At 48.3% G+C, this 27,415-nt stretch overlaps 2 protein-coding genes and 1 non-coding gene across 3 annotated transcripts in view; 1 reads left to right on the top strand and 2 right to left on the bottom strand.

Annotated features, from left to right (window-relative positions):
• zfpm1 (zinc finger protein, FOG family member 1) overlaps positions 1-10,935 on the bottom strand; it is a 92,120-nt gene extending 81,185 nt beyond the window's left edge. The window contains exon 1 of the mRNA XM_030096095.1: positions 10,389-10,935. Coding sequence (XP_029951955.1) covers positions 10,389-10,428 — 40 coding nt within the window. The 5' untranslated portion in view covers positions 10,429-10,935. The remainder of the gene's footprint in view (positions 1-10,388) is intronic.
• A 2,846-nt stretch (positions 10,936-13,781) lies between these two features.
• On the bottom strand, positions 13,782-13,853 carry trnaw-cca (transfer RNA tryptophan (anticodon CCA)). The gene has a single exon. It is a non-coding gene; the product is annotated as a tRNA-Trp (tRNA).
• Positions 13,854-17,652: 3,799 nt separating this feature from the next.
• ces3 (carboxylesterase 3) lies at positions 17,653-26,582 on the top strand. The gene is made up of 13 exons (XM_030096096.1): positions 17,653-17,738; positions 19,348-19,546; positions 19,638-19,776; positions 21,266-21,399; positions 21,497-21,650; positions 21,739-21,843; positions 21,988-22,089; positions 22,806-22,946; positions 23,208-23,288; positions 24,345-24,486; positions 24,603-24,752; positions 24,824-24,896; positions 26,363-26,582. Exons 1-13 carry the CDS (start codon positions 17,681-17,683, stop codon positions 26,538-26,540), a joined length of 1,656 nt encoding a protein of 551 aa, XP_029951956.1. The 5' UTR covers positions 17,653-17,680; the 3' UTR covers positions 26,541-26,582.
• Positions 26,583-27,415: the final 833 nt, after the last annotated feature.

Genomic DNA, 27,415 nt, shown 5'->3' with positions numbered 1-27,415 from the left:
TGTATGTTTGACCTTTGAACCTGAAACATCTCCTCCACTGTTTGTTCGGTTAAATTATCACCGATCTGGGAATTCGGGCCCCGGCGGCTACAGTTGGATTTATTGTCGGGCGGCGAGGACAAGAGCTGCGCGCGCGTGTGTGTGTGTGTGTGTGTGTGTGTGTGTGTGTGTGTGTGTGTGTGTGAGCTGTAAAAGCAGGTCAGCCGCTGCTGTTTGCCCAGGTTGCCTTAACACCCCGGAACACAGCGCTCAGCACGGTAGGCGCAAATGGCCGTCCTTATCGCTGCCGCTGGGGGGGCCCTGTCATAACACCGCCAGTGACTCACACACACACACACACACACACACACACACACACACACACAAAGATATATATCCACACAAACACACTGTCCTTCGAGTGTCCGGAGTCATTCTGACCATGGATCAGAGCCATGTGGCCCACAGCGACAAACACACACACACACACACACACACACACACACACACACACACACACACACACACACACACACACACACACACACACACACACACACTCTCTCTCTCTCTTTTTATGCATTACTATTAGTTACCAATCACTCGTCAGCGACCATCCTTTGATGTCTCTGCTTCGTTCCCACGGTAACACAAGTCGTCATGTGTGAGCATACACTGAGTACAGGAGCGCACACACACACACACACACACACACACACACACACACACACACACACACACACACACACACGCCGTTCCATTGATGTGTGAGCCACAGTGGCAGGTAATAAAAGCAGCGACTATAAAAGGATCATAAGGGAAGAGTAATTCGGTGTGTTGTGTAAGAGCCGGGATGTGGAGGGATGAGCGCTAACGCTAACGCTAACGCTAACGCCAACGCCGCGCTACTGCCGCGAACACGCTAACGTCGGGCTAATGCACCATTCCCCCCTCGCTCTCCCACCGATAAACAGCAGGCTAGTAAATTAATAACTGTTAGGACAGTGACAAACGAGGCGTTCAGGGACACTCGTACACCGCAGCACCTTTTGACATCTGTGAAATGAGGCGTTCGTGGAACAGTTGTAATTTTTCGCTCTGGGTAATATTAGTATAGCGGCCTGCGTGTGAGGCGTTCAGGGACCAGGGTAAACCGAGGGCGAGGTGTTTGGGGGACTTTGGTAAAACTGCAGCAACTAAAAATTCAACAGGATGTAGAAGAGACGGTCAAAAATGAGGCGTTCAGGGAACATCAGGGAATTGTCGGAGTGATCTCAAGTCCATGGGAACAATGTGAGGCGTTCAGGGACCGTGAGGCATTCCTGGGACACCATTCAACCATGTGTGCCTACAAGTTATTTTTGCATTTAATTTACAAATTGTGGCATTAATTAACAGCCTGCGTGAGGCGTTCAGGGACTGCAGTAAAACTGCCCCTTCTATCAACACCCTGAAGGTGATGCGTTTAAGGGACTGTGCAAAAACTGTAAAAAAAATAAAGAGTAAATTGTAAGAAACACCTATAATCTGAATGCTGATTTAGTCAACATTCATTTATGGATTTATTTTCTGTCCAGGTGAGGCGTTCAGGGGCCGTCAGTAAGAAGCAGTAGTGGATGTACAGCAGGGGCCGAGTTCGGAGGTTTAAACAAACAACGAAGAAACGAAACCAAAATGTTCCTTTTTAATTAAACTTTACAATCGAAGCAAATAAAACACGCAGGAAATGAGAGTCGCGGATCCAACGGTGGCGCTCGAACGCCTCTCCGGCGAGCAGGCGCTGATGCCCCCCTCCCCCGCCGCTCGCCCCCGGGGTCAAAGGTGAAAGCGTTTACAACCGCTGCGAGTCGGGGAGTCATAACTCAGCGTCTGCCGGGTAAACAGCAGGAAAACGTCGTAACTCATCCACACACAGCGGCTTCCTCTGCAGGCTGCGGCGCACTTCCCCCTGCTAACGCACTGCCACACACACACACACACACACACACACACACACACACACTCCAACACCACGAGCTCAACACCTCCATGAAAAACAGATAATCATTGTTCTCATTAAACTGAAATAGAAACATAGATGTATATTTAATGTATGGGCTGGCGCACACACACACACACACACACACACACACACACACACACACACACGGATTGAGGCTGGTGTCAAACTACAGCCGCTGGGTTGGTCTGTGAACTGTGTCTTGGTTCTGAGAGGAGAACCTCTCAGAACATGGAGGAACGTGTGGCGGCGGCGGCGGCGGCGGCGGCGGCGGCGGCGGCGGCGGCGGCGGCGGCGGCGGGACGGAAGGCGAGTTCAAAAAGTCAACAAACAAACAACGGGGAAAGTCCAGCCTGAACTTTCACAGATCTCAACAAGTTCAGCGAAGATCTGAATCAAACCCGCTTCTTCAGAAAAACCTCACACTGTTTGCTATATTCGACACACACACACACACACACGCACACACACACACGGGCGTGACTGATTGCAGTCATATGCGGCTCTCACACAAAGCTATCTGATCGTCAGCATGAGAATCGTTGGCCGTCCGATAGCCAATCAGTCACCATCGAGCTGCTTTAATATCAGCCGCAGGAATCGAGCGAGTCGTCCTGCTGATGCTGCGACTTTCCTCCTCCTCCTCCTCCTCCTCCTCCTCGCTAACTTTCACGCCTTCAACAGAAAGGAACATTTAAAAAAAAAAAAAGAGGCTGCCAGATAAGCATCGACCAACACCGAAATTTCCCAACATGTCTGCGCTATCGAACGCACCATCTGGAGTGAGTAATATTAATTTGAATTAAATTAATCAATGCCTGTTCGGGAGGAGGGGAGGGAGAGGAGCGCGTGAGGCGTTCAGGGGACGCTGGTCCACACTGGGAAATCTCAGCGTCTGCAAAGCGTTTCACCAACCACCACGTGAGGCGTTCAAGGAACAAAAAAGTGGCTCTGCGTGAGACATTCAGGTGACGTCGGTAAACTGCAGCCTCCAGTTAGTTTGAGAGCGAGACGTTTAGGGGTGAGCAGTAAATTCGAGCATCTTCTAACAGCAACAAGAGGCGTTCAGGGAACATCAGTAAACTGTAGCTATGATGCATTCAGCAGTCAACAGTGTGGGGCATTTATGGGACCGTGGGAAATCATAGTTCTCCACACATTTTGCAAGTGAGGCGTTCAGAGGCCCGTGGGAATCTGCAGCCTCCTCTGCGGTGACGGTGAGGCACCTGGGGGGGGTTGCGGTGAGGCGACAGATCAACCGCCTGCACGCGAGGCGTTCATGGAAACTGGTAAACTGGAGAATTGGGTGAAAATACAGGCGGTGTGTTGTAAATCGCTGCTTCTACGAACAGGTGGGTCTTCACTGTAGTGAGCGGCGGCGAACGCCGAGAGACCGGGACTCTTCAAGTTTCACTCCGTCACTGGAACAGACGGTTAAAAAAAAAAAAAACCTCATCAGATAAGCGTCGCCTGAAATTCCCCAACATGTAAACGTTATCGAACGCACCATCTGGAGCGAGAAAGACGTGGTGTTACTTTTAATTAAGCTAATCAATGACAATGCTTGTTAGTTGGGAAGAGGTGGGGGGTGAGGGGGGGTGAGGGGGGGTCTTTGGTAAATATGAGGCGTTCAGGGAACGTCAGTTAATAGCAGCTGCTTTGGTGATCAAATATAAACAGTACAGTGGAGCTTGAAAGTGTTGCATTTAAGGGACCGTGGTGAACTAGGACATCAGCCTGTTGAGCAGGAGTGTCAAACATAAGGCCTGTGGTCCAAAACCGGGCCTGTAAGAGGCTCTGATCCGGCCCACCAAACAAAGTGAAACAAAATTTCTTCACAGTCGCGAAATCAACACAACACTGTGCTGACTGTTTGGTTGTGTAGCATTTTCCTCATGTTCACACTGCAACGCAACACAGAAACACTTCAAAGTCTCAATCTGGACCGGTGTCGGCTCTTCTTCACCGGCTCGGCTGCTTCTGGCTGCTTCACCTCAGTGTGAGGCGTTCAAGGGAAACCGGTAAACCGTAGCTTCCTGCCAGTGAGGTCTGTAAATCTGACCCTCTGCGGACGGTGCATTCAGGGCACTCTGGTAAATGACAGCTTCGAAAAACAATGTGAGGCATTCAGGGTCCTCCGGTAAATTGCAGTTTTTACCAAAAATATCAGATTAACATCAACCGGCGGTGAAATTTCCCAACATGTCTGGAGCGAAACGTGGTGTTAACTTTAATTGAATTAATGGAGGAGGAGGAGGAGGAGGAGGAGGAGGAGGAGGAGGAGGAGGAGGAAGAGGTGGTGTTGGTGAATGAGTGAGAAAAGAAAAACATTCACACCGATCATCTAATTATACAACAACATTAATCCCATTAGAGCTGGAACTGATTGTCAGGGTCCGGACCCCGGCTGCTCCCGCCTCCACCCGGGCCTCCTGCCCCCCCCCCCCCCCCCCCCCCACCCCCCTCCCCTCCACCTCCTCCGCCTGCTCCGGCCTGATAACAACTCTAATCAGGGCCGCACATCTGTATCTGCAGCGGCGATCGCGCCCGGCGGCTTATCCAGAGTTCACATCAAGCTAAAAGCAGAACAAAGGAGGAGTTGAGAAAACACACACACACACACACACACACACACACACACAAACAGCAGACAGAGCCGCCCCGGCTCTGTCTGCTGTGTGTGTGTGTGTGTGTGTGTGTTTTAGTTCACTTTTGGCTCACAAAAGACTGAATTAATCTCTCAATTGTGCGTCGGTGTCAGAATCACGTGAGGCGAGGCCTCGACAGACGGTTGATAAAAAAAATAAAAAATAAAAAAATGAAAAAGCTTTCTTTCACACAGCTGCAGGAAAAGAAAAAAACAAAAAAAAGTTTTCAAAGACGCTCCGGAGAACTTTTATTTTCGTCTCCTTCCAAGTCAAAATATCTGGTCACGCTTGGTCTGAGACACAATAAGATAAGTGGCGGAGATACGAGGCCCGGCCGTCCCGGACGCCGCGCCGCCGCCGCCGCTCCGGCTCCGAGGCGCTTCAGGGATTCGCACCACGGCGCGTTTCTGCCCGTTTCCACGGAGACGGAGCCCCGAAACGTTGACTTTCGGTGGACTCTGAGCACCGTTGCCGTGGAAACAGAAAAAAACCCACCAAAAAAAACAGAGTTTTCACTCGAAATGGTTCAAAGTCTGTTCAGGAGATGCTCAACTTTTACGAAGAGGAGGAGGAGGAGGAGGAGGAGGAGGAGGAGGATGAAGGATGAAGAGGAGGATGAAGAAGAGGAAGAGGAGGAGGTGGTTTCCTTGTCTGGCCTCTGCAGGCGTCCTGCTTTCAGCGGTGGGAGGCGGCGACGCATTATTCATGCTGACCTCTGAGCTCAAACACTGATGTCATAGGAACACACACACACACACACACACACACACACACACATGCACACACGCACACGCAGACAGAAGGAGACACACACTCTATCAGCAGTGTGGATCTGTTATCGCTCCGCCATCAGCAGGCCTCCATATCAGCTCTGAACATCTGAGCGAGCAGGACGGGGGAGGGGGGGGGGGGGGGGGGGGGGGGGGGGAGGGGGGTGCAGGGGGGGCGGCTGGCTGTGCTGCCATTAAAAACACACCACAGCACATTCATCTCCTCCACACACACACACACACACACCGAACACACACTTCTCTCCCTCCCTACTTTCATTCTTTTCTTATCGTTGCACTTCTTTCTTTTTGCTTTTTCTCCTCTGGTTTTTTTTTAATTATCTTGAGACACCACCCCCCCCACCCCCCCAACCCTGCCCTCCCTCAACTAGCCACTGCCAAACAACCCCACCGAACCGCCGACACGCCCGCCCGACGCCGGGAAAATGCCAACGAGCAACGAGCCCCGACGTAATTACAACGTGGCCTCCGTCCTCCATCTCTCCTCACATCTCGCTCGCCCCCCCCCCCCCCCTGCCCCCCCCCCCCCCCTCCACCCCCCCTCGACCACCGCCTTATCGGCCGAGGCAATCGCCGCCAACTTTTATCGCGTCTCCCATCTCAACCGCCAAAATATAAGCGGAGGGATCCAGGCTCGGCGGCCCGCCCGCCGCTTATCGGCCCATCGAGGAGAGGAGGCCTATCAGCCCGGAGGATCGCCAACCGCTGGGAGGATGACGCACAAAGAGACACAGACAAATATCTATCTGCCGCCTCCTCCTCCTCCTCCTCCTCCTCCTCCTCCAGACAGACCCACACTTCATCCATTGTTGTTGTGAGAGAGACAAAAAAAATCACAATAAATATCAGAGAGAGGCGACGTTCCTCCACCGATTCCACCGAAAAACAAAGAGGAAAGAGTGGAATCCGTCATTTCAGTGAGATCTTCAGCGGTTCGGGATCGAATCCGTCGTTTCGGTGAGATCTTCAGCGGTTCGGGATGGAACTCGGCCTCTCCAGGTGCAACTTTCAGCACTTCCAGGACTTCAGGTGGAAACTCAAAACTCTCAGAAAACAGAGTCTTTGGAAACAGAATCTCAACTGGAGACGAACTTTCTGAGCACTTTAACTGGAACTGTCCTGGACGGAGTACCTGAACGCCTCACAGAGACCCTCAGAGACAGGACATGTCTTCTGTCCTCATTCAGCTTCTACACCACAACCAAAAGAACAGACACGTTTCCTTCATGTCGACGTTTAGCATCCAGACGGTCCAGCGGATCCTCGCCGTTTGGTTTTGTCACTTCTTGGTTATTTCTGTGACTCCGGCAGCCGCCGTCTGGGGGGGACGGCGGCGGCGGCGGCGAGGTCCGGAGACGAATCCCAGACCTGATAAAGTCAGACTACAGCTCCGAGCCGCTCGGGGGTGTGATGGCTGTGGTTTTATCGCTGCTGCTGCTGCCCCCCCAGTCCCCCCCCCCCCCCCCCCCCCGGACACTCCGGGGCCCCGGACGGGGACAGGGACGGCCCGGCTCGCCGCCCCTCGACTCTCCTGTGACGTAGCTTTGATAGCAAAGAGAGAGAACTGATAAGGACGGTGTTCAAACAGAGGAGAGGAGCTGCTGGTGGAGTCTCCACCTCCTCCCCCCCCCCCCCCCCCCCCCCCCCCAACACCTCCCCCACGTCCCCCACCTCCACCATGCCCCCCACCTCCTCCTCATCTACCTGTGATCCTGTATTTCCCCTCAGTATCTTTAAGATTCTCCTGGTATGCAGACGACTCTGTGGTAAATGTTAACAAAGAATTAATATTTTAAAGTCAAAATCAAACTTTGCTGCTTCGACACGTAAATATGCGGCGTAGAAAAACTCGATCTGGATCTTGAACTCTGTGAAAAATGGACGCCGTTAACAAACATCCTCATCTCTGAGTGGAGTTAAAGTTTCTGCTCTGATAAAAGGCGGCGTGGCGAAGGACGGCGAGCCGACAGCGTCAGAAACCATGAGAGAGGGAAGGCCTTGAGGAGGAGGAGGAGGAGGAGGAGGAGGAGGAAGGCTAACGAGCTGCATCACAGATAAAATCAACCCCGAGCATCAAGATTAAAAAGTAAACCTGCACAAGGTTTATAAACAGGAAGAGCTCGTCAGGCAAGAAAGAAAGATGAGATGCTTTATTGAGTTAAAGGGATGGAAGAAAAGAAGAGAGAGAGAGAGGGAGAGAGAGGGAGAGCGGCTATCAGCAGAGGAGATCAGCCAGGCGGACTATCTGACGCCACATCTCTGGGAAAAGAGGAGTGAGAAGCCAGCAGGGAGGAAACGGCGGCGGCGGCGGCGGCGAGGCTTCAGACTGAAAAACAAATAATAATATAAAAAAAAAGGATCCAATTTTCATCAGTATCGGGCGGCACATCGGATCGCCGCCGTATCTCCGCTCACATCGCCTCTCTCACACAACACCCACGTTTTCCACAACACAATCAGACAGGAAGCGGCGGCGAGGCGGCGAGCTGCCGATGGACCAAAACACCCCAGTGTGTGTGTGTGTGTGTGTGTGTGTGTGTGTGGGGGGGGGGGGCTTTATGTGCACTCCTGCCAGGAGAGGTGGAAAGTACAAAGGCTCCGTCAGGGTTCTCCAGGAGACACAGCTCGTATCGAGAGACGCACACGCCCGTCCACTTCCTGTGTGTCAAAATAAACGACGGCCGCTGCAAACCGCCATCACACCAGGCTCTTACTTTCAAAAGCAGCGGCATTTCCTCTGAACTTCCTGTTCCACGGCGAGTCTGAGCAGAGCAGAAACTCTCCCCTGGTCAGTCTGAGACCCCGGGATCCACTTCCTGTGTCAAAATAAAAGTCCTCCACTGGGGTCTGGTTTACAGGAAGTTTCACATGAAAGCGCTTTTCGTTCCAGAACAGCTTCCTGTTCACACGTTCTGAAAACAATGGCCGTTTCCATGGAAACGGCAGAAACGACAGAGGTGTAGTTAGCATGTTGGACCAGGACCAGAACCAGGACCAGAACCAAAATGGACTGGGACCAAGACCAGTAGAATCTGGACTCTGGAGGAAACCTTGCTCTTAGCTCCTCGGGACAGTTGTGTTTTCCTCCGTTACCATGACAACCGAGTGGGAGCACTTTGGAAAAGTCGTGTTTTCATCGTCTCCCATGAACACCGTCGCGTAAACAAACGAACTGATGCAACAACACTTTCAGAGACGCCGTCGCCGTGGAAACAGTCCAGAACGCCGCTACACGGCGTGAGACAATCCGACGGCGTTTACTGTAACCGGATGACAGGAAGTGTTTATTCCATCAGAGGAGAGAAGAAACAAGGATCAAGCTCCTGAGTGAAAATCTGGAAACTTGTTTGCTTATTTGTTTTGAGCAGCAGATCTGAAACACTCCATGAACTTCACAAAAACATCGAAACAAAGAAAGATATTAGATACTGAAAATAACCGAGCGTTCCTTCAAAATAAATGAGTAATTAAATGAAATACAGATAAAATTATTCTGTCAGTTGTTGCCATTTGACTTGTTTTGTAATATTTATGTTATTTATCAATGATTACTAATCCAGTTTTATTTCCTGCTTTGCTCGATCAGAATACACCTGCCATGAAGGCTGTTTTTCAAAATTTGCATCCGTCTGTGTATTTTCTTACAGATACGACTGGATTCAAGACGAGTCGTTTTAAGAAATTAAAATCAATCGAATTTACCGGAAATGCTTCAGTGTGTTTGATTTTTATCCATCTGATGAGATCCGATGCATCACTGTGCTTCGTCACATTTTCCAGGAGTGTGTTTATACGTTCTGTTGCACACACTCGCCGCTTTCACAGGACGATTCGACGACCGGCTCGAACGGATCAATCAAGCGTTTCTCTTCTGTTCCAGGGCAGAAGTCAGACAGAGGCTGCTTCAAACACATTTACACTTTAAAACCATTCAAACTGACAGAGTTTGTTCAAGTTAAAAACATTTCCTTCAAATGAAGAGCCTCTGATCAGTCCTGCTCATGAAGAGAAGAGGAATCCTGGCTGAGGATGTGCGAGCGGCGCTCGGCCTTCAGACGGCCAAAATTTTATCAAGTTAATCAATAACAGAAGTTTGAAAAGGATAAAAATGATGTGCCGAGTGTGTGTGTATGTGTGTGTAATTACATGACCCCTCCAACCGTCCAGCATCACCAGAAAATTCAATCAATCCTATCTGTTAACGTGCACGTTTCTTCCAAACTACCAACACACACACACACTCGCACACGGTGTGCAGGAAGTCCCATTTACACCAAAATTCTTGTTTCCACCACACAGCTGGAAGACGAACGTCCACTCAGAGACATTCAATGTTTAGCAGCAGTTTTCAGATGGAAATGTCTTTTTTAAAACCTGACCTCCATGTTTATTTCCTATATTTTCTCTATTTCTAATAACTCCCAGGAGGGTTCCATCAAAAGGCTCTGGAGATAATAAAAACAGCTTCAGATCGAAAATGAAATCCATTTTACTTTTCATTTTTGATTTAATTATCAGAATAATAGGAGCACAGTGTAGAATTAAAGGGTTTTTTCTTGATTTTCTGCCACTTTGCTGGTTTGATAAACTGAATTAAAGTCTCACCAACACAAAAAAATGAGGTTTAAAATCCAAAACATGAGAGACGAGGCCTGAATTCGGCACGTGCCACAAAACACACGGAAATGATCCCTCGGCTCACCTGTTCCAATTTATCTTTCTGTCTGTCTCTTCTGCAGCCTGATGTGAAACACTGTGTGTGTGTGTGTGTGTGTGTGTGTGTGTGTGTGTGTGTGTGTGTGTGTGTGTGTGTGTGAACTTTTCCCCGCTGCTGACAGGAAGCGGAGCGCGAGGGGGAAAGAGGACGACTCAACATTTCACAGTTTGGGAACATTTCTATCGCGGTGCGCACACGCGCAAACACAACAGAGCCGCGCGCGCGCGGGGCGGTGAACTTGTGGAGCCACTCACGCTTGATCTGCCGGGGTTTGCTCTGCTTCCTGCGGGACATGCTGCCGCCGGTCCGGGCTGGAGAGCGTCCTCCGCGCGCGTCACCTCCTCCTCCTCCCGGTGCTCCGCTCAGTGCTGCTGGTCCTCCCGGTGCTCCTCCCGGTGCTCGTCCCGGTGCTCCTCCTGCTGCGTCGCGGCGCTCCGATCAGGCACCGGAGAAATCCGCATGACCCGCCGCACGCGCTCCGATAAGCTCGCTGTCCGGCCGCGGCAGCCTCACCTGTGGCGGAGCGGAGTCCTCCTACCTGTGGCTCCTCCACTCCTCCACTCCTCCACCGAATCCTCCTGTTCTTTTCGGTTATTTTTTTTAATTCCGTTTGCCGGGCGCGTCTCCGGTCCGGCGGAACCGCAGGCGCGCGTCAGGTCCGCGTGCGAACAGGGCGCTTGTGTCCGCGAAGTGGCGCGTGCCCGGTGGGAATTGCGGGTCCCGCTGCTGCGTGGCAGTGCGTGAAGTTTTCCGCTCGCCGGTCCGGTCCGCCCCCTCGGCCGCCCCGCTCCGTGCCGTCTCTGCACCGGGAGAATCTTTCAATGGAGCTCCGCCGCGACGCGCCGCTGCGCTCCCGCCCGGGCCCCGCCCCCTGCGTCTGACGTCACGGGCCGCACTCAACTCCCATTGGTCCGTGAAAAACACTGTTTACTCACATAAATAAACACTAATCAATAACGTTCACGTCTGTAAATGAACAGAAAAATACACCAATTTATTTTTTAGAATTCAACTTTTTTTGGTAATGCAGTAAAATCATTCGTCAGTAACTCAGATTTAAAATAAAATACATGAATAAAAAGAAATTTTAACTTTTGTGGTTGGAATAATATTTCTCATTTTTGTGTTTTATATTTCTTGAGAAATATTATATGCAAAGAAACTTTTCAGTCAATTTTAATTCAATGAAACAAAAATTCACTAAACGTGATACAGTTTTGTGACACAATGAGGTTGAAAATGCTTTTAAATGATATACTTCCTGTTTGTTAACTTTAGATTTGACGCAAAATGAATATATAAGATAGATTGATAGATTGATAGATTGATGTCCATCCCATTAAAAAAGATACCTGAAATGATGAGACAAAAAACACTACAATTTCGAAAGAAAGATAGACCGTTTTTGTTCAGTATCAGTTTAATTGATACTTATATCTTAATTTAATTTAATTTAATTTAATTTAATTTAATTTAATTTAATTTTATTTTATTTTATTTTATTTTATTTTATTTTATTTATGTACCAAACCGAACTTTTCCTACATTAAATCAAATAAAAATGAATGAGAATTTTTTCATTTTCTTTTTGTCTACTCACAGTCCAGTTGTTGTCATCTTCTTCACAATTATGTTGAAAGAAGCAGTTTTAAAGACTTAAACAATCAAGTTTTCATTTCTTTAATATCTTCAGAATGACTTTTTTCTCACTTTTTTCCTTTTTTCAGACTCAGTCTATAAAAAGCTTTTCGACGGCCTTCAGACACATTGTTATTTTTATTCTTCATTCATTTATTCTTCATTATAACCTTTAGTTCAGTTTCATCTGAGTCACTTTAGAATAAACTTCCTGAAGTTTCAATTTTTCTAAAAAGATTTTCAATCTTTACTTGACCATGTTTAACCCCCAGAGTGTGTGTGTGTGTGTGTGTGGTGTGTGTGTGTCTGTGTGTGTGTGTGTGTGTGTGTGTGTGTTGTGTTGTGTTGTGTTGTTGCGTTCACTGCCCTCAGACATCAGATCAGATTAGATTACAGAGACGTGATGCGTTCACTGCGTGGCGGATTTATTTATCTCTTGTTTACCGGTCAAAGTTGAGGCAGATTGATGAAGATATCTTCATCATCAGCTCCACTCAGTGTGGGGATTTGAACCGGCACACTCGGCTCGGCGGGGACGTGAGGAGGAGCGCTGCTGCCACCTAGTGGACAGAGTCTCTATTACAGGAAAATAAAACCGTGTCGTTAGATTTATTCTAACGTCAGTGAGGGGGTAAATGCAGTTTTATTTTGTTGTTTCAAACTTGTGAGCTCGAATAGAAAAGAATAGAAATACTTTATTAATCCCAGAGCAAATGATGAGCTCTCCTCAGAGGCGGGAAAGCCAGCTTTTTCTGAAGCTTGTAAGCAAGGTTCAGTTATTTATTTACTTACTTACTTATTTACTGACTGCTTTCCATCACACATGCTGGTGTGTTGCTGGTGTGTCCATCACCCTTCTGTCTGTCGAGCTTCCATCTGTATGTAGATTAATCAGATTATCAGAGACAACAGAAGCCTTGATCTGCTGGATCTTCACGGCTCCTCAGCCTCCTCCTCACCGAGAGGGCCTCCCCCACCGGAAAGCTTCTCGTTAAACAGGCTTTGACCACAGCACATCAGTATACAGTCTGCCAGTCCATCAAACACTGCAGAGCTGAAAACATCATCAAATAAATGCATGTTCTACATCCGGGGTGTTCAACCTGCAGCTCTGGAGCCAGGTGTGGTTCTCTTGCCCCTCTGCAGCGGCTCCGTGAAGCCTTCACAACAAGAAACGTGAAAAAAAATGTAAGTTATTTTATTATAGTTACACACTGCAGTGCTTTTCAAAAGGATTTGGCAATCTTGGTTCAAACAGCATGGAAAAAACAGGTACGAGTAAAGTTTGGAAAAATAGCTAAACCCACAAGACATGGGGAAAAAGAAAGATAGATCGGCTTAAAAACAGGAAATGTCTAGATTTCTAAAAGAAAAAATAAGCATGGTTAGAAATAAACATGCATAACTGATAAAAAAGGAGGTAAAATGGGATTTCAAAATTGTCAACAACAAAAGAAGCTTAGAAAAGAGCAAAACTGTTAAAATCAGGTAAGAAAATTGGTTAAATGTTTTAAAAGGTTCATTATTCTGAACTGTAGTTAAAACTTCATCAATGTATCCTAAGATGTAGTTTTGTTTGTGAATCAAAACTATTTATGAGTTCCAATGTTCTCAGCTTCCACCGTTTCCATGGAGACGGAGGTGGAACACTCTGAAAACCTGTTTTCAGTGGCTCCGCCCACTGTTGTCGTGTAGACGGCTGTGAAAAATTCTGTGTTTTCACTTTGAACAGTGGTTCAAGCAGACCACAGACTGGGAAACACTCGGCACCGGCTCTGACACCAGCGCTGGACTGGAGGGAGCAGGTTTTGATTTGGAAAGACGTGAAAACGGTCGATCCTGATGTGCCTGAACCATTTCACTGTCCAGCTCGTGGTCGGTCCAGACCCTGCACGGCCTGACGGAGCTGGAAGGCGCTGATCTGGTCATTGTCGCCGTCGTGCAGTGGCTTTGTGTTTCGCTAACCCCAGGATGAGCAGCATCAGCTGTGATGCACCAGGGAAAACATTTGACCCTGACGTGATTTGAACACGCAGCCTTCTGATCTGGAGTCAGACGCGCTACCGTTGCGCCACAAGGTCACACATGGAGCCTGAATCACCCTCCTGGGAAAACATCATGTGGTCAGTCCTCTGAGCTGCTGGTGGTTTTTGAGGACCCGCTGTGATCCTGGACAGCAGGAGGAGGTCGCTACTCGTCATGACCTCTTCTTTTAATAAACCCTGTTCATGAAAACAACGAAGCACGGAACTGTCTAAACATGTTTCTGAAGCTGCGTAATGGAGATTAATTAACATGGCAATTAACACGACCTGAAGCTCTTCAGCATGGAGCTTGACTGGAGTGGGAGTCCTGACGCTCTTTAGCATGTAGCATGTAGCATCACTGGTGTGTGAGCCCTGAAGCTTGTTAGCATGTAGCATGTAGCATCACTGGTGTGTGAGCCCTGAAGCTTGTTAGCATGTAGCATGTAGCATCGCTAATGTATGAGCCCTGAAGCTTGTTAGCATGTAGCATGTAGCATCACTGGTGTGTGAGCCCTGAAGCTCTTTAGCATGTAGCATCAAATCAGGTTCTAATGTTTTCTTATTTGAACCAGGTTAACAGTGGTTTACTGTAGTTTTTTTTTTTTTCAGGTCTAGAAAGATAGAGATACTGGGGGTTTTTTTCTTTCTTTCTTTTTTCAACCTTTATTTATACTTGTGGGTCCCATTGAGACTCAGGGTCTCATTTTCAAGGGGGACCTGTTGGCAGCAGGAACACAAGTTACAACCAAGCGATGCTAAAAATGCCTTCAAACGGACAACATAAAAAAATTGACATAAAACGTTAGAATGGTGCAGGTGTTCAGAGCTGAGGTAGTTAAAAACATGTGCAAACTGCAATTTAAAGTCTCTAGAGGAACCAGGCTGGACGGCTTCAGGTCCTGCTGCAGTGTGCTCCAGGTAGAAGGGCAGAGCAGGAAAAGGCCTTCTGGCCCAGTTCGGTCCGGACTGAGGGGATGGAGGGAGTGATGTAGTCCAGGGAGCCGAGGCTGTGATGGGACTGATGCTGAACCATGTGGACAGATTGGGGGGGGGAACCAATAATTCATTTATAGATAAAAAAAAGAAGAGGCCCGGTTCTCCATGCAGACAGAGGAGCCCAGTTCACCACAGACTACAGAGTGCAGCGATGTGTGAGAGGTTTACAACCAGCGATGAATCTCAGGGCTCCATGGTTCACAGTATCCAGGTGATGTAAGGAGTGAGCAGAAGCATCCACAAACACAACATCACCGTCATCCAAGAATGCGGCCGTGACGATGCGTTTCCTGCCATTAAAAGAAAAGCAGGCTCTGTTTCTGGAGAAGAAACCTATCTTCAGTTTCAGCTTCCTCATTAGTAGCTCAATGCGTCTTTTAAAAGAAAAACTGTCACCGGCTGTCATGTCTGAGTATTTATAGGTGGTCAAAAACTCAATCGAGGTCTGAGCAGAAAAAATGCAGGGCAGAGAGGCAGGCACTGTCTTTTTGTTAGAAAAGAGCATACATTTAGTTTTTCCTGCCTTGAGTCCAGTCGCTGCTCCTGAACAGTGTTAAAAACAGACTGCAGGTCAGCAGATGCCTGAGCGATGATGCTGCATGACAGTAGAGGACTGTGTCGTCAGCATAAAGACGCACAGAAGCATTAAAGGTGCATTGAGGAGTTTGCAGGTTTTATGCAAAACAGCGCCCCCTGCAGGCCTTGGGCGTAATGCAGCTTAGTGAAAAACTCGTGCCTGTTGCTCGCGTGCACGGGAGAGGGGAACTCCTTCCTCGCTCGTTTAGTAGCGCTCCAGTAAGATTTAAGTGTCTTCTACCTGGTGGAGTCTGTGTGGAGCTGTGGCAGTGCTAGAAGCCAGTCTGTTCTGACTTTCTGGACGATCCTGCTCAGTTGTTGCTCACTAAGCATCTGGCAGAGTAATGGCCGACAAAATGAAACCTAACAAGCCGGAGCGCTCATTACGTCATTCCTTTCAAATTCTCCCCAAAAAAACTCTGGAGCCGGACCGGCACTGCGACTTTCAAGTGACAGTTTAGCCTGTTAGAGGAACTGGTAATGAATATGTCAGGGCACATTGGACACATCATTAAAAATGTGTAACATATTTATGGTGGAAAATAAGTATTATTAAGGTTGTAAAACTCCTTAATGCACCTTTAACGTTACGGTCCACATCGTTCATTTAAAAAGTAAAAAGGGTAAGCCCTAAAACAGAACCCTGCGGTACACCATTTACAATGTTTGGGAACTCAGAATAAAGCCCATTTGACCGCACACAGTACTTCCGATTGGACAGGTAGCTGAAGAACCAGCCGACAGCCTGGTCTGATGTCCAGATGTTAGACAGTCGCTGACAGAAACTGCTGTGGTTCACCGAGTCAACAGCCTCAGAAAGGTCGACAAAAAGTGCAGCGCAGTATTTCTTTGTGTCCACGGCTTCTGTAATATCGTTAAACACCTTAGCTGCAGCAGTTATGGTGCTATGGTGTTTTCTGAAGCCGGATTGCAGGGGGGATAAAATGTTATTTTTGGTTCAGGTCAGCCTTGACCTGCTAATCACCAGTTTTTCCAGGACTTTGGCCAAGATGCAGAGCTTTTCATTTCATTTCATTTATTCTTTCTCCATGGTAGTACATGAAAGCAACAACTACAAGTAGTTACATTTTACAAGGTGCACATACATACCGAGACAAGAACAGGGGTAGGGCGAAGACCCAGTCTTTTTCTGCTTTGGAATTAGTCTGTAGTTATTCAACAGTGAGGAATCACCTCCTTTTAACAAAGGGAGGACATGAGCAGTTTTCCACCCCTCAGGAATAACATTGGTCTGAACAGAGAGGTTGAAAATCTGGGATTCAGGCTGAGCGATGATGTGCACCGCTAGAAGTAAGACAAAAGGAGGGAGATTATCGGGCCCAGCTGGAGCAAGGTCTTTTAAAGAACTGCTTTGACAGTGAAGGAGGTGAAGGAGAAGTTCTGACTGGACTGACACTGGGGGGGGGGTGTCGGTGGATTACCAGACCGTCTAGACTCAAACAAGCAGCTGGAGGCTGTGACGTGACTGTTGAAGCAGTTTAGCATCTCTGCTTTGTCTGATACAGAGGTGGAGTCCACTATCAGCAGGCAGGTCTGGGGAGCAGCTACTGGCTGAGAGACATTTCATAGTCTGCCAAAATCTCCTGGGGTCATTCAGGTTGGCAGTGGGAAAGGTAGGACTCACGTCTGTCTTCCCTGATTGCAGCTGGCTCAGCCAGTCGGCCTCCAGGCCAGACGAAGCATACTGGTGAGTAAAAGACCGATAGGAGATGATTTCTCTAAACATTTGGGGTTAAGACGCGTGGGGCTCTCCTGGGGTCCCGACGTTGGACGGCTCCGGGTGCCCCAGTGGTGGCCCGGCAGGACCCGGGGTCGGGTCGGGTAGCAGCGGCTCCCGGTGACAGCCCAGCTGTTTCCTTTAGGTCAGCCCAGCTTTAGAATGGGGAAAGAGAAAGAACATGCAAACTCCTCAGAGAAAAGGCCACCAAGCCTGGACTCAAACCGGGGACCTTCTAGACACGAGAGATCAACTTTCTCATTAGTATGAGAGACATTTACGGCTGCAGGCCTGCTCAGTGAAGCATCACCTTCAAACAGAAATCCAGTGACGAGTGTGTGTGTGTGTGTGAGGAGTGTGTGTGGGGAGTGTGTGCTGGCGGTGTGGTCAGCCGTGTGCAGTGGTCAAAGAACAGTTTTGAGTCTGAGTTCAGGCTGCAGGTCAAATCAATGGTGTGTGTGTGTGTGTGTGTGTGTGTGTGTGTGTGTGTGTGTGTGTGTGTGTGCAGGGGAGGCGCCAGCAGGGTATTAGTGTGGCGACTCGGCCAGTCCGTCCTCTGATTCCAGGCAGGATGAGAACAGCGCTGCTCATTGTTTTCCTGCTTCCTGCTCTCGCTCCGGCGGCTCCAGGTAAGATCTGCCGCTGAGGCACCGTCCGGCAGGCGGGGGACGAACTGAACCGGGGGCGGAACTCCGGCCGTGTCCCCCTCGGCTCTCTGCTGGTGGGGGGGGGGTTTGGATCTGAGATGCTCCGTTCGTGTTTGATGGAAGCTGACTGCACTCAGATCCTCGCCGTCCGTTGGGGAGCTGTTGGATCCGTCTGACTGCTGCCGGAGCGAAGCGCTGCTCCGTTACCTGGAGGTTTTCCAGAGCGGTGGTGAACATTCCGGTAGAACAGGATAGAAAAGAATGGAACCACTTTATTCATTCCAGAGGGAAAATCACTCTATACCGAAAAGAAGACATAGAAACAACTTTTCGAAAATGCTGAGTCTCCATGGAAACAGGGCAAATCGCAAAGTTGTGAGAAAGTTCCACCTCTGTCTCCATGGAAACAGGGGGAAACAACATTTTGAGAATGTCCCAAGCCTGTAGACGTGGAAATGGAAAGGAACAATAAAAAAGAACTTTTCCAAAAGGGCTTCGTTTCCATGGAGACAGGAATGATTGCAGCTTTTTACGAATGTTCAAACTCTGTCTCTGGGGCGGGGCGCAACTTTTTGAAAATGCTTTGCTTTGTCTACGTGGAAATGAAGACAACCACATTTTGAAAATCTGTGTTTGTGGAAATGGAGGCAAAAATGACTTCTGACAAATCCTTTGTCTCTGTGGAAACGGGACTCAGAATGCAACGATTAGAGAATGTTCCAACTCCATCTTTATGGAAATCGGGGGAAAAACTTTTTGAAACTGCTTTGTCTTCGTGGGAACAGGGAAACACAATTTTTCCAAAACTCCACTTATATTTAAAAAGCAACCAGTAACTTCAAACATATTTTCAGCTCTTTTGAGCTCAAACTGCGTCTTTCCAAAGCCTCCACTGACCGTTGATCTGCGGCGACTGACCAGGGCGAGCTGCACTCGGCTGCCTCTGGACCGGAGCTGCACCGGCAGATCGCCGTGTTTACCGCCGAGCGCAGCAGCTGGGAGTCCTAAACACGTTGCGCAAGTCTGAATAAGTCAACATGGACTCTTGGTTTCACGCTGAGAAAAGTTCTGAACTGGACTGGGGGATGGGCGGGGGGGGGGGGGGGGGGGGGGGGGGTTGCAGGTCCAGGCCCTCCACAGACCACCAGGCTGACTGTCACTGCAGCATTTTCAAGAAGTTGCATTTTCAGTGACTCCGAGCGCCGTTTTCATGTAACTGACCCAAAAAACGTTACATAAACATGTAGACCAGCTTCAGTCCCGGAGCTCTAAACACCACCAACCGGGCACACACACACACACACACACACACACACACACACACACACACACATGTTTGTACTTCGATAGTGGTGAGGACATTCATTGACAAAATGCATTTCCTAATCCCTACCCTAAACCTAACCAAAGCCGAATTCTGACCCCAACCCAAAAATCAAGGCTTAACCTTCTAAAAGGTCTGTCAGAAAGCGTAGACCGACAAAAATGTCCTCATTCTGTTGGTTTAAAACTCATTCTGGTCCTCACAATGGAGTATGTACAGGAACACACACACACACACACACACACCGTTCTGCTGTGTCTCCAGCAGGGGGCGAGGACCTGGTGGTGTCTCTGAAGACCGGTCGGATCAGAGGGGACTACGTGACGGTGAAAGGCAGTGACAGGCGGGTGAAGCTGTTCCTGGCCGTGCCCTTCGCCCAGCCCCCCGTGGGGACCCTCCGCCTGGCGGCCCCTCGGGACGTGGAGCCCTGGGAGGGGGAGCGGGACGCCACCCGACAGCCCAACATGTGAGGACCGAACCATGAGCAGAGTCCTGACGGTCCCGCACCCCTCTGGGAGACTTAACCCCCCCCCCCCCCCCCCCGACCTGTCTCTCAGGTGCATCCAGGACCCGGAGCTGGTGGTCAGCGTGTCCAGGACCATGTCGATGAGCTACAGCCCCCCCGAGGTGTCCGAGGACTGCCTGTACCTCAATGTGTACACTCCGGCTGACGCAGCAGCCGGGGCCAAGCTGCCGGTCAGTGGAGACACACACTGAGGGGGTCGGTGGCGTCCGACTGTTCTCAGCCTGCTCTACATCTCGGTGGTGTTCGACTGAGAACAGCCGAACACCACCGAGATGTTGAGCAGACTGACAACAGACGTACGCCACCAAGATGTTGAGTCGTACCAACAGAAACACCTCCGTCAATCGTGTGAAGTGGACCGGGTGATGTCTGGTGAAGGTGAACTAGTCCCACTGACCAGTCGAGTCCGCTGCTGAAGACAGGTCAAAAAGGGACAGAGCGTCTTCCAGGACAAATCACCAGCCCGTTGACCAGATCCCAGATCCCAGCAGTGGGGTTTACCACAGTAGCAGTGGTCGTGGTAGTACTCGAAGTGGTTACAGTACTGGTAGAAGTGGTACTACTACTAATAATAGTGATAGTAGTTCTAGTAAAGGTGGGACTACTGGTAATGGTAATAGTACTAATACTAATAATAATAGTAGTAGTAGTAGTAGAAGTAATGTTAGTGCTATTAGTATTACTAGCAGTAGTACTACCACTACTACTATTAGTAGTTGTACTTGTAAAGTAGTAGTAGTAGTAGTGGTAATACTAGTAGTATTAGTAGTAGTGGTAGTATTGGTAGTACTCATAGTAGTTGTCATATTACTATAACTGCTGTTGTAGCCATAGTAGTTGTGGTTCTAGTAGTAATGGTCGTAGTGGAAGTACTGGTAATACTAGTAGTATTAGTGGTAGTGATAGTGTTACTAGTCATGATAACAGTATTAGTGGTAGTAGTAGTAACTCAGTGAGAGATTAAAAGTGTAAATAAACAGTGACTTGAAGCAGCTGAATGTGTGTGTGCGTGTGCGTGTGTGTGTGTGTGTGTGTGTGTGTGTGTGTGTGAGACGTTGATAAGTGCAGCTGCTTGTGTAATATTTGATGTGTCAGCTGTACTTTAACCCTGTTTGAACAGCGTTTCTGTGGGTTTGATGTTCAAACAAACTGTTTGCATCTCCTCGAGCGTACAGTCCGACTCGTTTCCAGCGTGAGAGACGGCGGGAGAAACACACAAAACAACCACTGAAACTCAAAGCTGCTACAGAGATACACAAAACAAAACAACCACTCAGAAACAAGACGTGCAGAAACATTTACTCTGTGTATACCACAGTGACTGTTGATGTTGTTGATGATTCTTTTTATGGCTGCTGTTGATGTTTATAAAGTATGTGTATAATGTACATTATATTTTTGTTGTTGCTGCTGCTGATGATGATGATGATGATGGTGGTGATGATGATGGTGATAACTTTTATGTTGATATTTTTGTTGATTTTTTTGTTGCTGATGTTGTCAATGATATTTTTGCTGTTGTTGATTGTTCCTGATTATGTCGTTGTTGTTGTTGTTGCTGCAGCTGTTATTATTGATGCTCTTGTTGGTTATGTTGTTGTTGATGTTGTTGCTGATTATGTTGTTGTTGTCGTTGACACTGTTGTTGTTGTGTGTCAGGTGTTGGTGTGGATCCACGGTGGAGGCCTGTCGATGGGTGCAGCCTCTCAGTACGACGGTTCTCCGATGGCTGCATATGAAAACGTTGTGATTGTAGTCATCCAGTACCGACTCGGCATTCTGGGATTCCTCAGGTGAGCCTCGGCGTGCGTGTGTGTGCATGTGCGTGTGTGTGCGTGTGTGTGTGTGCGTGTGTGTGTGTGTGTCAGAACTGACCTCCCCCCTCTGCAGCACCGGGGACGAGCACGCTCAGGGTAACTGGGGCTTCCTGGACCAGCTGGCGGCCCTGAGATGGGTTCAGGGGAACATCGAGGCGTTCGGGGGCGACCCACAGTCCGTCACGGTGGCCGGAGAGTCTGCAGGAGGCATCAGCGCCTCCATCCTGGTACAGGACGCTCCAGACGGAGGATGCATCTCGAGCACCGTCTCACTGGAGTCCCAGACTCAAACACGTGGGCTTTTCTCCCGGACAGACTCTGTCTCCGCTGGCTGCCGGCCTGTTCCACAGGGCCATCTTCCAGAGCGGGGTCGCCACACTGGGAACCTACACGACACGCCATCCTGAGGCCCACGCTGAGGTACGCTCCAGGACCTCACTCGCTCAGGAACGGCAGAGTTCCTGTCAGTTTGTTTGTGCGGGAGTTTGCATGTTCTCCCTGTCGATGCTTTGCCTTTGTGAAGCTGTGCTGGATGTTGACTCGTCGTGAATGAATCTCTCTCAGGTCGTCTTCAGCCTGACGGGATGCGAAGGCGGCAGCACGCAGGACAAGGTTCTGTGTCTGAAGACCAAGAGTCAGGACGAGTTAGTGACGGCAACCAAAAAGGTCAAAGATCGTTTTTTAACAATGATATCGATGTACTACAGCTGTGGTCCGCATGTGGGGGAAAGCTGCATTTTCCTGTTTCCACAGAGAAACATCATTTTCACAAAGTTCCACTTTGGGAAGTGTTTTCAAAAACTTGTTTTCAGTGGCCATTAGCACCAAAACACAAGTTAAAAAATGAAAAATTAAGAAAAATGCTGTCTCAAACCAGAGGAGAACTCTTTAAAACAGACCCAGACTCTTTAAGTTACATTTGGAGGATTTTAAACCACTCTTGAAGAAGATTCAGGCCTCATTTACATGATATTTTCAAGAGAAAACAGAAAACTTTTGTAGAGTTTCTGGTGTCCGTTTACACAACAGCGCTGGATTCACTGAGAACATCACCCACTCTGTCTCTCTGGAGGAAAATCAGCTTTTATAAAAATGTTTAGTTTTGATTTTTAGTTAATTTTGTGATTCTTTCCAACATTTTCTGGTCATATTGTGTTATTTTATGAATGTATTCTATCATTTTGCCTTTATGATTGATATCATTTGACTGTTAGACCGACAGTAATCCTTCTTCGACTGTTCCACACACAAAAGTCCAACCAGCCTGTACAAATGAGTCTACAGTAATATAACAAAAGCCACTAGGTGGCAGTGTGTGAACACACATGGTGTGTGGATGACCTCCAGCTGAAGTTGACTCTTCCTTTGTGTTGGGGGTTCAGATGAAGATCTTCCTGGGAGCCGTGGTGGACCAGCAGTTCCTCATGGACACGGCAGAGGAGCTGCTGCAGAGGAAGGAAGTGCTGAAGGTCCCGGTGATGCTGGGAATCACCAACCACGAGTTCGGCTGGATCCTGCCTCAGGTCCTCCCCTCGCTTCACTCCTGTTCCCCAACATCAGAACAGAGTCTGAACAATGGCCACATAGCTGCATCATTGTTAGCGGAGCTGTCAGGAGTCTGAATCTATCTAATGGTTCACTCATTAAGTTCATCTGAACTTACATCAGAAGATGCTCTTTAATCTGGATGTTAGTGGAGGAAGATGCTCTATGGACGATAGATGCTCTCAAGTTGAAGGAACCTCATCAAGTTCTCCACCCTTCTTTTCTCCTCTGACCTGCAGAACTTCGCTCCCCCTGGTTGGGAAAAAGGCATGAGCAGAGATTCAGCGCTGGCTGTGGTGAACATGTTCAACCCTGCAGGGGTGAGTGTCGCTTTGAGGGCCTCCGATCAGGCAGCCCCGTTTACAGGACAGCGTTTTGAATAAAAACAAATTGTTGTTGCATTTAAGTTACATGTTTACATGGCCATATTTGAAAATGATGTGTTTTTCCAAGGAAATGCCAGAAACACCAGAAACAATGTTGTTTTCATGTTGAACCACAAAGTTTCAGGTTGATACGACAACATTCTGGAAACAACTTAAGGACAATCTGGACTTTGAGTCATGACACTGTTTAGAACAACCTTGTTCTTATTGTCCGTCTACTGAACGTGAGCAGAAGGACTGTTGCCTACAGCCGTGAGACGCATGCGCAATAGCAGCGTTTCAGAAAAGTAGCTTTTTCCTCCGTTTCTACGGAGGCCGAGTCATTTTTTAAAAAGTTGTTTCCAGTGACTCTGAGCACCGTTGTCGTGTTAACAGACACTCAAAAGTAGAGATGGGTACTGTACCGTTCACATTTGAACCGATACATTACCAAACCCCGGTGCCTGGGACTCTGTACCGGAACTCAACAGTACCTGTTTTTGGTACTTTTGTGCGTTTTTTGTGGTAATCAATGCCGATATGTTGCTGGCTGCAGACGAGTCGCTAATGCATGCCAGTGTACTAATTGATGCTAGCATGCCAATGGATGCTAGCGTGCTAATCGTTACTAACCAACTTGCTAATGGTACTGAATGCAGGAGCAGCTGTGGATCTGAGGCTGGTCACTCTTCAGGCCCGAGAAAAACCTTGTTCTTAACCAGGAGTGAGCATAATCTGCATCATATTTTGAAAAGCGGAGTCCTAATTTCCACTCTTTGAAATGCTGCATTCAAGTGTAGCATGGAAAATCGCCAACTCCCTAAAGTCATTTCCTCAGTACGTGTTTTGGTGGTGCAGCACGGTACAGGTTGTGTTATCGCGTGTTTCTACCGATGGAATTTGGTCGGTACCTTTAACAGTACTGAATTCGGCATCAAAGAACGTTTTGTGTTTTCACCTTAAAACTGTGGTGAAAACAGGGTCTGACAACACGTCTTCCCTCCGTGGTAGGTTCCGGCGGCTAACGGCCTCATCGCAGACGAATACCTGAAGGACGCCACGACTCCGGAGCAGGTCAGGGACGGCTTCACCGAGATCATGGGAGACCTGCTGATGACGCTGCCCGTGGTCAAGGTGGCCGGATACCACTCAGGTCCGTGAAGCAGACGGTGTCCGGTGCATCGATCCACCGCCGGGTTCTCACCTCGGGGGCGAGAACCAAATCACCAGACGCCTCCCGTCTCCTCTCTTCTTCTTCTGCTCACGCAGATGCAGGCATCGACGTTTACCTGTACGAGTTCGTGTACGAGGCGGCGATTCACAAAGCCAGCCGACCGGACTTCGTCAAGGCGGACCACGCCGACGACGTCGGCTTCGTGTTCGGCGGATGTTTCTGGAACGGAGAGATTAAGATCATTGGTGCGTGAACGCAGAATGCTCTAGGACTGAGGACTTGACGTCTGATGACACTCTTGCTGCTCCGCCTTCAGGAAACGTCACGTCGGAGGACGAGCAGGTGTGTCGGACCATGATGGCGTACTGGGCCAATTTCGCCCGCAGTGGGTGAGTAAAGAGCGACGCCGCCAACCCGACGCCACCTTTCCAGAGGAAACACATCGCTTTATGTGTAGAATTTCCATTTCCACGGCAACGGCAAAAACCCAGAAAATGGTGTAGTTAGCATGCCGGGCCAGGAGGGGGCTCTGCTGGTTGCTTTGTAATGAGACCACCATAGTCATGCCAGTGCACATTTTCTCAAAGAGGCTGCGTTTTTTGACACATAAATCGTTGATTTCTCCACAAAACTCAGGAAATGTTAAAGGTTTGCATGATTCCATAATCACTGCATTTTCACATATGTCCACAAAAATTTGAAAAATGTGTTTCCTTACAAAAGAGCAGCCATTTTCCCGCCGTTGCCTCGATAACGTTACGAAGTGACGTCACACAACATGACTGTCGTCGAAAAGCTGCAAACAGCGAAGATGGAACGACAAAGTCCACAAATCAGTCTCATTTATCAACCAAAGCGAGCAAAAGGCCGAGCGACACAGTTTCCCAGAGTGTAAAGTTACAGTGAGAGATTCACTCTGTGCAGTGGAAGCTCTGATTTCAGCAGAAGATAAAACAGGAAGTACACATTTTATTTTGCCGTTTCTATTCGTTTCTGCAGAGGTTGTAGGGTTGTAGCTTCATTATTTAAGCACTTTCTGCTTGGTTATCATAGGCAGTCATTAGAAATGACTGTTGACATGAAGCCTCGTCGGACAGGGTGTTAGGGAATCACTGCTTCTTTATCATCAAACTGCAGTTTTTGCAAAATCTTGCAATTTCATCCATATTGCATAAATATTCCATGTATTCTACAGCTGTCGAGTAAAAAACTAAAACCTAAAGCGGATCCAAGGTTTTGGGTTTTCACTCCGTCTCTGTGTCAAAGGGCAAAACGGTTCTGGAATTTCCTGAAGTAACACAATAATTCAGAAGATGAATTAAATGAGCTGCTTTAGCTAAGAGCGTTTATTAGCAAATGAAGCATTTCTTCCTTTTCCTCATCTTGATGAGAACTTGAAGACAGTCATGTCATATTTGAATAGGAAGTTAAATAGTGAGAAAGGCGCTGCTGATTCCTCCTGTCAAGGCCTCGTCTGTGTACATATTGAAACGCTTCAACGTGTGCAGCGCACACCGACGTTTGACTTCACTTCTTATTTGATACAATCAGTAGTAATCAATATTTTTTCCAGAACCTACAAATGTCAGCTCTCGATGCAGTATTTTCAGGATAATGGAGATCAAGGTCTGCTGAACCCAGAAAACTGGACTTCTGAGGTTTAACGTGTTTCCAGGAACTCACCCTCACAGCTTTGATGCTAATGCTAGTTAGCTCTGAGACAGCATCTTCCACTGTGTGTGCGTGTGTGTGTGTGTGTGTGTGTGTGTGTGTGTGTGTGTGTGTGTGGTTTCACTCCACCAACATGTTATCCGGAGACCGTGATCCTCACTTCCTGTTGGCGTTTGCCCCCCAGCTCGCCGAACGGCCCCGGCCTGGTGAGCTGGCCTCGGTACGACCAGGACAGGCAGCAGTACATGGAGCTGGGCCAGATTCAGGAGGTGAAGCAGAGGCTGAGGGGCGGCCGGGTCCACTTCGCCACCGTCACCCTCCCTCAGACGCTGGCGCAACTCGCCGCCAAAGCTGGAAACTGATCCCTGAAAGGAGCCCTTCACTCAGCCGAACTCACTGATCGTTTAATGTATTTCTGGGCTTCCAATCCAAGTCTACTGGTCATGTACTGTTAAAAATGTAGTGATGATTTTTAAAATAATCAGAAAGAAATATAAACGTGTCTGTAACTGTAGCTTATTTTTATCGTTACTGAACTTGTAATTAAATTACTCCTGTGAGGATAATACCAGGAACTGAAGTCTGAGTGAGCGTCTTCTGTCTCTGTCCTGCCCACTAAGCCCACTGTTGAAACAACTGGAGTATTTCCCTAAACTTCTGTTTGCCAGAGGAGGAGAAACCTCATTAATCCTGAGCTGAATCAGTCCTGCTGACAGCAATGTGTCAGATGTTCCCCTGCAAAAATCACTAGTATCAGCCTGTCGCCAGGAAATATAACAGTTAACTGCTGACATCCAGATTATACAGCATCTTCCTCAATAGTCTTCACTAGAAAATATTTGTTAAAATAATCATGACACCTTTCACCGATTCAAACATAAACATAAACCATTTAAGTCCGGATTAAGCAATCAACACTTCACACCTGGGAGTGCTACAGTCTGTCTCTGCAGACACCTTGGACACACAAACGATAAGCTGGTCTCGACCTGAGGCTTGGCTCGGACACGCCCCCCAGTCTGACAGCTGAGACTGCTGCTCACGTTCTCAGGAATTTGAGGTAATTGTGTCGCCTTTCCTCTCTTTTTGTCGCCTTTCCTCACTCATCGGTAGCTGGGATTCAGAATGAAACAGCCGGAGGACGGAAGGATCGTGAGAAACCTGTCGAATTTAAAAGATTTAGCAGAGGAGATGGTGAAAATGGGAGATCTGCGCTTCATTTGGTTATTTTCAGTTT

The sequence above is a fragment of the Salarias fasciatus genome, chromosome 7 (genome assembly GCF_902148845.1).
Source record: "Salarias fasciatus chromosome 7, fSalaFa1.1, whole genome shotgun sequence".
NCBI classification, from domain to species: Eukaryota; Metazoa; Chordata; class Actinopteri; order Blenniiformes; family Blenniidae; genus Salarias; species Salarias fasciatus.
The sequence above is the reverse complement of the archived record's forward strand: the minus strand, read 5'-3'. Positions and strand labels throughout refer to the sequence as shown.